Source organism: Staurois parvus, unplaced genomic scaffold (genome assembly GCF_062004578.1).
Source record: "Staurois parvus isolate SC_StPar_1 unplaced genomic scaffold, SC_StPar_1.0 ptg000169l, whole genome shotgun sequence".
NCBI classification, from domain to species: domain Eukaryota; kingdom Metazoa; phylum Chordata; class Amphibia; order Anura; family Ranidae; genus Staurois; species Staurois parvus.
In genome coordinates this window covers 4840335-4853823 of record NW_028317965.1, presented here as the reverse complement: position 1 = coordinate 4853823, position 13489 = coordinate 4840335, and the positions used below count along the sequence as shown (strand labels likewise).

General features: G+C 34.8%; 1 protein-coding gene across 15 annotated transcripts in view; it reads left to right on the top strand.

Annotated features, from left to right (window-relative positions):
* The window catches only part of NRXN1 (neurexin 1), a 2017115-nt gene that overhangs the window by 793608 nt on the left and 1210018 nt on the right, over window positions 1-13489 (top strand). For all 15 annotated transcript variants that reach the window (XM_089676450.1, XM_089676454.1, XM_089676460.1 and 12 more), the window contains one exon: window positions 6463-6764. In XM_089676450.1, coding sequence (XP_089532576.1) covers window positions 6463-6764 — 302 coding nt within the window. The remainder of the gene's footprint in view (window positions 1-6462; window positions 6765-13489) is intronic.

Genomic DNA, 13489 nt, shown 5'->3' with positions numbered 1-13489 from the left:
TTCCATTTAATGTAAGTGAAAATGATCCCGGAGCTATGAGACTAGATAATAGTCATTTTCATATTATAGAAAGGGGATTACGTGCCAATGGATCTCAAAGTACTAAATGGCTTTTTAGTTCGGTTTCACATTCATAACACAATGGGAAAGCGAATAAAAGAAAACTAGTCAGTTAAATGGAAAGGATTATTTATTTCTTTAATTATAACTAGGAATTATTTTTTTACACTTAATAGGAAATTAATATTGCGTTAAATGTGATGATGTGTAATTTGGTCTGCCTGTTGTTTAAGTATATCTAAAACCACATTTTATTTTGTTCTTGATACAGTAGGGAAAAGTTAAAGCACCATCAACTTTTTTTTTTTCATTTTGGATACAGTAGGGAAGCGTTAGATCACTCCTGCTGGCAAGTTTTCTAGCAACTAAGAATTATTTTTTTACACTTAGTAGGAAATTAATATTGCGTTAAATGGGATAATGTGTAATTTGGGTTGCCTGTTGTTTAAGTATATCTAAAACCACAAGTTATTGTGTTCTTGATACAGTAGGGAAGAGTTAAACCACCATCAACTTTTTTTTCTCATTTTGGATACAGTAGAAAAAAGATAAAGCACCATCAACTTTTTTTTTTTTCATTTTGGATACAGTAGGGAAGAGTTAAACCACCATCAACTTTTTTTTTTTTCATTTTGGATACAGTAGGGAAGAGTTAAACCACCATCAACTTTTTTTTTTTTTTTTTTCATTTTTTTATACAGTAGGAAAAAGTTAAAGCACTATCAACTTTTTTCCTCGTTTTGGATACAGTAGAAAAAAGATAAAGCACCATCAACTTTTTTTTTTTTTTTCATTTTGAATAAAGTAGGGAAGAGTTAGACCACTCCTGTTGGCAAGTTTTCTAGCAACTAAGAATGATTTTTTTACACTTAGTAGGAAATTAATGTGATGATATGCAATTTGGTCTGCCTGTTGGTTAAATAAATCTAAAACCACATTTAATATAATTTCGGATATAGTAAGGAAGAGTTAAACCACCATTAACTTTTTTTTATTTATTTTAATTTTTTTTTTTTCATTTTTAAACCACCATCAACTTTTTTTTTTTTTTTTTTTTCATTTTTTATACAGTAGGAAAAAGTTAAAGCACTATCAACTTATTTTCCTCGTTTTGGATACAGTAGAAAAAAGATAATGCACCATCAACTTTTTTTTTACATTTTGGATACAGTAGGGAAGAGTTAAACCACCATCAACTTTTTTTTATTGATTTTTATTTATTTTTTTTTCATTTTTTATACAGTAGGAAAAAGTTAAAGCACTATCAACTTTTTTCCTCATTTTGGATACAGTAGAAAAAAGTAGGAAATTAATACTGCATTAAATGTGATGATGTGTAATTTGGGTTGCCTGTTGTTTAAGTATATCTAAAACCACATTTTATTATGTTCTTGATACAGTAGGGAAGAGTTAAACCACCAGCAATTTTCTTTTTTCATTTTGGATACGGTAGGGAAAAGTTGAAGCACCATGAACTTTTTTTTTTTCGTTTTGGATATAGTAGGGAAGAGTTAAACCACCATCAACTTTTTTTACATTTATTTTTATTTTTTTCATTTTTTATACAGTAGGGAAAAGTTAAAGCCCCCTCAACTTTTTTTTCTTGTTTTGGATACAGTAGAAACAAGATAAAGCACCATCAACTTTTTTTTTCATTTTGGATTCAATAGGGAAGAGTTAGACCACTCCTGTTGGCAAGTTTTCTAGCAACTAAGAATTATTTTTTACACTTATTAGGAAATGAATACTGCGTTAAATGTGATGATATGCAATTTGGTCTGCCTGTTGGTTAAATAAATCTAAAAGCACATTTAATATAATTTTGGATATAGTAAGGAAGAGTTAAACCACTATTAGCTTTTTTAAATGTTTTCAGTCTGTGCCCATGTGTAATTTGGGCTGCCTGTTGTTTAAGTATATCTAAAACCACATTTTATTTTGTTTTTGATACAATAGGGAAGAGTTAAACTACCAGCAACTTTTTTTTTTTTTTTTTTTGGATACAGTTAAAGCACCATCAACTTTTTTTTTCATTTCGGATACAGTAGGGAAGAGTTAAACCACCATCAACTTTTTTAAAATTTATTTTTATTTTTTTGAATTTTTTATACAGTAGGGAAAAGTTAAAGCCCCATCAACTCTTCTTTTCTTGTTTTGGATACAGTAGAAACAAGATAAAGCACCATCAACTTTTTTTTTTTTAATTTTGGATACAGTAGGGAAGAGTTAGACCGCTCCTGTTGGCAAGTTTTCTAGCAACTAAGAATTATTTTTTTACACTTATTAGGAAATTAATGCTGCGTTAAATGTGATGATATGCAATTTGGTCTGCCTGTTGGTTAAATAAATCAAAAACCACATTTTTAAAAATAATTTTGGATATAATAAGGAAGCGTTAAACCACCATTAACATTTAAAATTTTTTCAGTCTGTGCCCATGTGTAATTTGGGTTGCCTGTTGTTTAAGTATATCTAAAACCACATTTTATTTTGTTCTTGATACAGTAGGGAAGAGTTAAACCACCAGCAACTTTTTCTTTTTCATTTTGGATACGGTAGGGAAAAGTTAAAGCACCATCAACTTTTTTTTTTTCGTTTTGGATACGATAGGGAAAAATTAAAGCACCATCAACTTTTTTTTCATTTTGGATACAGTAGGGAAGAGTTAAAGCACCGTCAACTTTTTTAAAATTTATTTTTATTTTTTTCATTTTTTATACAGTAGGGAAAAGTTAAAGCCCCATCAACTTTTTTTTCTTGTTTTGGATACAGTAGAAACAAGATATTTTATTTGGTTTTTGATACAATAGGGAAGAGTTAAACCACCAGCAACTTTTTTTTTTTCATTTTGGATACAGTAGGGAAAAGTTAAAGCACCATCAGCTTTTTTTCCCCTCGTTTTGGATACAGTAGAAAAAAGTTAAAGCACCATCAACTTTTTTTTTTTTCATTTTGGATACAGTAGGGAAGAGTTAGACCAATCCTGTTGGCAGGTTTTATAGCAACTAAGAATTATTTTTTTATACTTAGTAGGAAATTAACACTGTGTTAAATGTGATGATGTGTAATTTGGGCTGGCTGTTGTTTAAGTATAATTAAAACCACATTTTATTTTGTTCTTGATACAGTAGGGAAGAGTCAAACCACCATCAACTTTTTTTTTTTTCATTTTGGACACAGTAGGGAAAAGTTAAAGCACCATAAACGTTTTTTAAATTTATTTTTTATTTTTTTTTATTTTTTATACAGTAGGGAAAAGTTAAAGCTCCATCAACTTTTTTTTTCTTGTTTTGGATACAGTTGAAACAAGATAAAGCACCATCAACTTTTTTCTTTTTTTTTCATTTTGGATACAGTAGGGAAAAGTCAAAGCACCATCAACTTTTTTTTTTTTTTGCTTTGGATACAGTAGGGAAAAGTTAAAGCATCATCAACTTTTTTTTTCAATTTGGATACAGTAGGGAAGAGTTAGACCACTCCTGCTGGCATGTTTTCTAGCAACTAAGAATTAATTTTTTACACTTAGTAGGAAATTAGTACTGCCTTAAATGTGATTATATGCAATTTGGTCTGCTTGTTGGTTAAATACATCTAAAACCACATTTTTAAAAATAATCTCGGGTATAATAAGGAAGAGTTAAACCACCATTAACTTTTTTAAATTTTTTCAGTCTGTGCCCTGTTGGCAAGTATTTTTTTTTTGCTACCTTTTTTGTCAACTGGAAGAAATTTCTCTAAACTCAAGGGAACTCTTTTTATCAAAGTTATCAATGGATAGGTCACTTTGAAAAATTTTTCATTTTTATTTTTATGAGAACATTAAGTTTTGGATTTTCCACCACTTTCTGTTCTGATGGACAAGTAGTGAGGGAATCAGCAATAAAAACCTGACAGACACGGCAATAGAAATGTCACCAGAATTAATTTCCCCTGTTTTCTTTTCTTTTTTTTTCTTCTGTTTTTTTTTTTTAATCCAGTCTATGCCCTGTTGGCAAGTTTTTGAGCAACTAAGAATACATTTTTCACACTTACTGGGAAATTATTACTGCACTAAATATGATGATGAGTAATATGGTCTTCCCGTTGGTTATGTATATCTAAAACCACATTTATTTTGTATAATTTTGGATACAGTAAGGAAGAGTTAAACCGCCATCAACTTTTTTTCTGTGTCCCGCAAGTTGTCTATGGATCCTGTCTTATTTTGTCAACAGGAAGAAATTTCTGTAAACTCAAGAGAAATCCTTTTATGGACAGTTATTAATGGAAAAGTCACTTTGGAAGATTTTTCCTCACCTTTTTTTCTCTTTGATAACAACTTTCCCATCACTTTCTTTTTCGACAAGTGGTGAGGGAATCAGCAATAAAAACCTGAACTGTCAACAAAATTATCTGGGCTTTTTTTTTTCTTTTCATTTTTCTTTTCTTTTTTTATTCTTGTATTGTACTTGTATTCCCTGTATCTTCAGCATTTTTAACAACTGTATATGTTTCTAACAGGGCAGTGAAAGTGGTTCTTCTGGTATCTTTAGTTGTTTTGAGGTCTTGCATGTGAAATTGTTCATTTGTTAGGCCATACAAACAATGAGTTTAAAGACATTTGACAGTCTAGAATAGTTCGGATAAGTAGGTGGTTTTTGTATGATGTTGAAAGTTGGTTTTGGAACCTCTGAATGTAAGATAAGTGACAAGCAGATGTCCTAGAAAACTGACTAGATTATTAGTTACTTACAATGATTTGTCTGTCAGTACCATGAAAGGGTCACCTCAATGGTGTCCTTTATTGTCTACTGAATCCATCAATGTGATAACTTGTAAGAGTTAACACCAGACTCTTCAGCTCAGTTCTTGGAGCTTACGATTTATGCAGAGTGGTGTTCTTATGGCCACACGTTCAGATTGCTTCAAGACCAAATTGACTCAAGCATCATTATAAGCACTGTTACTCTTTATATGATGAAAAGTTAAAGGGAAAATTTGTTTTGATATTTGGAAGAGAAATTAATATCCCCTTAGTTTTATATTTATTTTGCTATTGTTACTATTATAGTTATTAATTATGATAATAATTATAATAACAACAACAATAATGCTAAAATGTATATATATATATATATATATATATATATATATATATATAGATATAGATATATATTTATATCTATCTATTTATCTATCTATCTATCTATCTATCTATCTATCTATCTTTCTATCTATCTATCTGTATATATATAGATAGATATATAAATATATATAATATTATTATCATTGGTTTAAAATGATGGCTATTGCTTTCAAACTCACTCAACTCACACATCTTTAGTCCAGAGATAGACAAAAGAAAACCCCCTGTGCAACTTTAATAATTTTGCCACATACAGAGAAAAAAAAAACCCTTCCCCACCCCCAAGGGTAGTCAGTTCTATTCCTATGATATAAATAGTGCACTCTTAGCATTTATTATTTTACAAATTAGCATCATTATCATCATCGTAATAATAACAGCAATAATATATATATATATATATATATATATATACACACATATATTGGTAATAATTATTGTTAGTAGTAGTAGTAGTAGCAGTATTAGTGCTTGTGATATTACCATTATTTATTCATATAGATTCATATAGATTTGTATTAATTATTTTTTTTATTATTATTACAATGATGATGATGATCATTTTTATTATTATTTTAATCCAGGGAATAGACATGACTGCCCTCGGGGGTGGGGAAGGATTTATTTATTTATTTGTTCACTCTATGTGGCAAAATTATTAAAGTTGTCCAGGGTTTTTTTCCACCAAAGTAATAAGTAAAAAAACATTATAGATGATGATGACGACATAGATTATGATAATGTTTACTACTGTTTTATGATGAGGATGATTAACATTCTTGAGGTTCATACAAAACTATTCCAAAAAACCTAGAGACACACACAGTTCTCTCCATTATTATTATTATTATATATATAAATCTGCTGAATTGTTTACAGTGGTACTAGGCTGAAGCCATTTTTGTTTGTTTTTTTAATTGTATTTTTAATGAGCTCATGCATAAAAATAATGAGCTCAATGTCAAAATGAAGTAATGTCTGACAGTACACAACTTTCCATTTATGTTTAGATCTCTGTTGGTTTTAGCTACTTATACCATTTACACAACTGGCAGTGCTTTTAACTTAACTTGTCAGCTGCCTTTATGATGAATGTTATTATGTTGTTCATAGCATAGGTTGTTCTTTATTCAAATTATATATATATATATATATATATATATATATATATATTTTTTTTTTTTTTTTTTCTATTTCTAAATCTAATATGCGTAAATGCTGAAAATGACATAAGTTTTAACTTGTCATATTAAATATACGTTCATTTTGTTTTCCAGGAAAAGAAGAATACATCGCCACATTTAAAGGGTCCGAGTATTTCTGCTATGACTTGTCCCAAAACCCAATACAAAGCAGCAGCGATGAAATTACTTTGTCGTTTAAAACCCTTCAGAGGAACGGACTGATGCTTCACACAGGGAAATCTGCAGATTATGTCAACCTGGCGCTGAAAAATGGAGCGGTCTCTTTGGTCATTAATTTGGGGTCAGGGGCCTTTGAGGCCTTGGTGGAACCGGTGAATGGAAAATTTAATGACAATAGCTGGCATGATGTGAAAGTAACAAGAAACCTGCGTCAGGTAACAGTAAAATGGATGAAAAAAGTGATTTCTTTTGTCCTCACTATGACTAAGTAACACCAAAGTTACCAATATATCTATTTTTACACACCTGAGCAGGGGCAGACCTAGAAAATGTCAAGGGCTGGTTGAGGTCAGTTTATCACTACAAGTAGATACCCAAAATGCAAAAATAAAAAAAAAAGAAAGCAATCATATCTCTAGTACATACAGTATGTAATCTTAATTGGCTGCCAATGTGCCCAAGTTAGGTTTAGGAAGCTATTTTGTACAAAACTTTATCCTGTGTTCAACTTTTCTTTTGTACATTGCATCAAATTTTCAAAAGTGTTCAACACCATCATGCAAATTTGCAAGGTTTCTTTCTTCAAAGCCTACCCGTGGATGGACAGATCTTTCAGGTGAGAGTAATAAAAGGCATGTTGTGTTGGTTTTTGCCAATGGTGCAAAACAAAGGTGACAACTGTAATTTGGAAAGTATCTCCACCTTTCTGATATATGGGGTGTGGCGAGGCAACCCAATATTAATTTTTGCAAATAATAAGTATGGTGTGTCTGGTTCTTTTCTGACTGTCCAAACCCTTGAAGGAAAAAATGAATGCATTGGAATAATATGGCAATTCGAGGGCTTGCAGCCATAAGGAGGAAGCTCCAGTTTTACTGACTTTTTGGAGACTAAAAAAAATACATATAAATATTTTTTTTTTTTCAATTTGAGTTTGAAGTGTGTTACCCACTTGTTGTCCACGTATTAACACTATTAACATAATTTTCACTGTTAGCACACAAAAATATGTTTTCTATAAAGTATGTTTTCTATAATAAAAAAGTATCACGGACAGTACTCTATTGTTTCTGTCTATAAAGCAGAGAAAATTTTAAAATTTTAGAGCTGCCTCATTTTTCCATCCAACATTTTAGAAATAGGTGGCTCCATCTGTTGAGGAACATGGGGACTAATACTCAAAGGTGCCTCATTTTTTCATCAATCGAAAAAAAATATTTTTCTGAACAAAATATGCATATTTTCTCAGAATGGCTGCAAGAACTTCCCCCTTCTGTATCACCCCTTGTCTCCGCCCCCTATCCACCTCTTGGTCATGTGCGGAGGTGGGTAGGGGGCGGAGACAAGGGGTTCCCAAACACTTCCCGGGACTGCCCCTTTTAAAGAATACAAAGTTGAGTATAATTTTGTGGTGCTTTCCCCAGCCACAATAGACTCACCAGCAACAATAGATCCCCCAATCTACAATAGACCTCCCACAACAGTAGACCCCTGCCATCAACAATAGATCCCTTCGCAGTCAGCAGCAATAGACCCTCCAGCAAAGGTTGACATTACATACACTCAGTGATGGAGGTGCCAGAACTGCATTTCCCCATGTTCCCATTGAAACAAAAACCCTGCAGATATGTTATATACCTAAAATAGTGAAAAAATGGAGCTGTCTCCTTTTTGTTGCCAATCCTTCATTTGCTACTCAAACAAGTTGTTAAACATACCCTTTCTATTTTTAATCTGAAGCTATCTATAATTTTCTAAAAACTGCAAAAACAAAATCTCACTTTCCTGTATGATTTCCTATATTTATTTATTTCAGGTACTTATATTGCACTGTCAATTTACGCAGTGCTTTACGCACATATATATATTGAACATTCACATCAGTCCCTAACCCTCAAGGGGTGTACAATCTAAGGTCCCTAACTCAAATTCATACATACACATATTAGGGCCAATTTAGACAGGATCCAAATAACCTACCAACATGTCTTTAGAGTGTGGGAGGAAACCCATGCAAGCACAGGGAGAACATGCAAACTCCATGCAGGAGGCGCCATGGTCAGGAATCAAACCCATGACCCATTTACTGCAAGGCAGACGTGCTAACCACTAAACCACTGTGCCACCCCTATATCTTGAGAAAGGCATGATGGCGAATTGCGGCTGTCACATGACCCTAAAACCCCGCCCACCTCCCGGCTTCTGAAACTTTTAAAGGGCTGGGAGGTGCCGGTGCTAAGAGGTTAAGAACTCTTTTAGGAAGTGCTTTACCATTGCATCTCAGTATCTGTACAGAAGCAGGTAACAATCTACAATGTGTGTTGACCTGCAATGGAGTATTCTTAAACCTAAGAGTATTCTTGAGCCTCAAAGCTGGGATTTTAGGTATACTTTGTACCTATTAGGTAATGATGAAGTTTTGGTATGCTCAATGCACGCTCCAAAGAATCACTTAGAGCAGGCCCCAAACCAAAAAGACACAATTCTTTGTACACTATAACTACCTTGTAATAGAGAAGTGTTTTTCTTCCTTATTGGAAAAATAGCTAATAAAGTAGCATACTACTTCCTAATAAGGCCACCAGTGCCACACAGGAGGAAGTTTCACATTCCAAAACCCCCACACCGTTAGGTGCACAATGCCCAATGGGGCCCAGCAGGTGAAATGTAGCTAATATCGTAACATACTACTTCCTATTAAGGCCACCAGTGTCACACAGGATGAAGATTTACACTCCAAAACCACCCACAGCATTAGGTGTACATTGCTTATTGGGGCCCACCAGGGAAAATGTTGCTAATAAAGTAGCATACTATTTCCTAATAAGGCCACCAGTGTCACACAGGACGAAGTTTCACATTCCAAAACCCCCACAGCATTAGATGCACAATGCCCATTGGGGCCCACCAGGTGAAAGTAGCTAATAAAGTAGCATACTACTTCCTAATAAGGCCACCAGTGTCACACAGGAGGAAGTTTCACACTCCAAAACCACCCACAGCATTAGGTGCACAATGTCCATTGGGGCCCACCAGGTGAAATGTAGCTAATAAAGTAGCATGCTACTTCCTAATAAGGCCACCAGTGTCACACAGGATGAAGTATCACACTCCAAAACCACCCACAGGATTAGGTGCACAATACCCATTGAGGCCCACCAGGTGAAAGTAGCTAATAGCATACTACTTCCTAATAAGGCCACCAGTGTCACACAGGACAAAGTTTCACATTCCAAAACCCCCACAGCATTAGATGCACAATGCCCATTGGGGCCCACCAGGTGAAAGTAGCTAATAAAGTAGCATACTACTTCCTAATAAGGCCACCAGTGTCACACAGGAGGAAGTTTCACACTCCAAAACCACCCACAGCATTAAGTGCACAATGCCCATTGGGGCCCACCAGGTGAAATGTAGCTAATAAAGTAGCATGTTACTTCCTCATAAGGCCACCAGTGTCACACAGGAAAAAGTTTCACATTCCAAAACCCCCACAGCATTAGATGCACAATGCCCATTGGGGCCCACCAGGTGAAAGTAGCTAATAAAGTAGCATACGACTTCCTAATAAGGCCACCAGTGTCACACAGGAGGAAGTTTCACACTCCAAAACCACCCACAGCATTAGGTGCACAATGTCCATTGGGGCCCACCAGGTGAAATGTAGCTAATAAAGTAGCATGCTACTTCCTAATAAGGCCACCAGTGTCACACAGGATGAAGTATCACACTCCAAAACCACCCACAGGATTAGGTGCACAATACCCATTGAGGCCCACCAGGTGAAAGTAGCTAATAGCATACTACTTCCTAATAAGGCCACCAGTGTCACACAGGACAAAGTTTCACATTCCAAAACCCCCACAGCATTAGATGCACAATGCCCATTGGGGCCCACCAGGTGAAAGTAGCTAATAAAGTAGCATACTACTTCCTAATAAGGCCACCAGTGTCACACAGGATGAAGTGTCACACTCCAAAACCACCCACAGCATTAGGTGCACAATGACCATTGGGGCCCACCAGGTAAAAAGAGAAGGAGCAAACCCAAGCTCTCACTCTGATTACTTTATGTTGGAGTCTATTATGTACTCTGCTGGTAGTAAATTGGTAAGTGGTTCTTTGGAATGTTTGATTCACTCGAAAGAGCTAGTAAATAGTGATGAGCTGAACTACCCTTGGTTTTGTTCAACAGTGGTTCCATGAGCTTCAAGGAAGTTTGAATGCGGAACCCAAACCCCACTGAAATCAATAGCAGCTAAAAATGCAAAGTTAAAAAAGTCCATTTATCGCCTGCCAAATGGAAAGTCCGGTGGATGACATCTGTTATATAAAAGGGGGTGGGTCTCCTGTGAAGTCATTGACCATATATGGACATTTGCCATATATGGTTCATGAGGTCACTGGCATCCCACCCCTTTGCTTACATGGCAAGGAACTCCTGACTTTGTATGTCAGTGGGGCCAGTGACGTCACTGGATTTTAAAGGTTCGGTGGTGCCTGCAACCATTGATACTCAGAAGCTGTCTTGTATAATAGCAGTATTAATACTGCCCACGCTGAACAGGTAAACATTTTTGTGTTCGTCCAGATGACCGAACAACCAAAGTTCAGGCTGAACTTGAGTTCATACTGAACTTTGAGCTCATCCCTACTAGTAATGAGCTCTAATCCTTTAGTCATTTACCCTCATTGAGACAATTAAACACGTGTCTAAGGGTGCACACACATATTTCTCTGTTTCAACAGAAGCAACACATCTTGCACAGCCTGATGGCACAGTATACCCATGTAATTGCATGGATATACCAGTAGGCTGGGTATATTTCCAAGGCTTTAGGTGAAAAAAAAAAGAATTAGCTGCGTTTAAGCTGAATCGAAAGTTTAATCTTTGTTACCAATTTTGAAAAAAAGAGAATTTTCTTATCTCTACAGTTAATAGAAGCAAAACTATTTTGAGCATGTCCTGCAGTGGATACAGTGGATACTATAAAGCTTGTAGGAACATTTATTGTAAAAAAATATATATATATTTAGCTTTTACAAAGCTGATCGTTTTGTTGACCTATCTTGCAATATCAGATATATCAAAAAGGTGGAGATTGGTTGTAGTTTAAAAAAAAAAAGTCTACAAAATGTTTTCTTATTAACATTGAACTGCCAGTTATAACATTTATTTATTTGAGGGGGCTCAATCTTAATGTATATTTTTAACATGCACTGCCATTTTAGAATTTATGATGTCGCTGTTGATGTGAACTAAATATTCATCCAGTGACTACAATTTTCTGAGAATAAAATGCTGAGAGAGGGTTTGATATTAAATTAATCAGCAATGTTTAGTGATCCATTGCTTTTATTACATTATATACAGAATTATATTGAAAATGTTTTCAAATGATAGTTGAGTACAAAACACAGAAGTTAAACATTTCAGCTAATATTTTTATGTTCTTAAAGTGTTTCTCCATCCAGCTTCGATTTCATGCAGTTGTCAGAACTGCTTTTTCTTATCATATTGTAAAGTGACAACTAGGTCTGAGCGAGCCAGGCAAAGTTTGGTTTGCAGCAAGATTGGCAAACCCTATTGAAGTCTATGAAAGGCAAATCTTGTAATTTTGTTTTTACCTTTTTCAAGGATAATTTGCAAAATTCTGCTTAAAAAATGGGCATGGGTAGCTGGCCACTGCCATGGGGTGGGCATGTACCAATCTAAAAATCTTTTTTTTAATACAGGTAATTGGAGAGTATATTGTGAATGTAAGAGCAACAATAAAAATACCCACATGTTTAACTAACATGCTTGGGTGTTACCTTAACGCTGCACTTAAAATTACAGAACAGTATAGTACAATTTGACCCTTTAAAAAATTAAAACATTACTAAAAAATAAAAAATGGAGTAGGGTTCGATTAATTATACCAGGCTCTTATCCAAGAAAGGCAGGGCAGTGAGTGTGGACCCCTTCCTGAACCATACCAGGCCACATGACTTTCCACATGGGGACAAGGTACCCAAGAGGATGTTGATGTTTCGGGGGGACTTATTGGAATCTAGAGGCCTTTTTTATAAATGGAGAGGCTGTTGATGTTTCTGGGAGACTTATTGGAATCTAGAGGCCTTTTTTATAAATGGAGAGGATGTTGATGTTTCTGGGGGACTTATTGGAATCTAGAGGCCTTTTTTATAAATGGAGAGGATGTTGATGTTTCAGGGGGACTTATTGGAATCTAGAGGCCTTTTTTTATAAATGGAGAGGATGTTGATGTTTCAGGGGGACTTATTGGAATCTAGAGGCCTTTTTTTTTTTTATAACTGGAGACCCCCAGATCTCCATTACCCCCCCCCCAGGAAAATGGATAAAAAAAGTCCACTAAATGACAGATCAGTCAGCAATGGGGGATATACATGGGCTATCTGTGTAACTATGGCAGGTTTGACTGGCAGTTTTTTGAACTGCAAACAGGTTGGGTTCATATTGCGCCCATATTTGACCCAAACCTGAAGCTCATCCCTAGTGACACCTGTCTGTCTGGGAGGACAGAAAAGGAAAGATGAGAAGACTTCTTCAGTTGTACTGTACAAGTATTTTCAGTGAATGACCTCTACCTGTTTTCAGAGAGAGCCTAGCTTGACTCAAAGCTAAAAAAAAAAATATATTCAGCTGGGTGAAGAAATCACTTAAGCTAATTACATTTATTATATACTCTTTTTTGAAACAACTTCAAATTGTGTGCACTTTCTGGAGGCCAATTTATGCAAAAGCGCCCTGGTATTCTCATATGTAGATTATATTCTGCTGTGATTGATAAAAAAATAACACCTCTCTCAACAGTGAGAAAATGTTCTTACATAATTCTAATTAAAAAAAAAGTGTCAGTCTACATTTTAATATCCTGTTCCCAAAAACTGAACTATTATGCTTAGTGTTGCTTAGTAC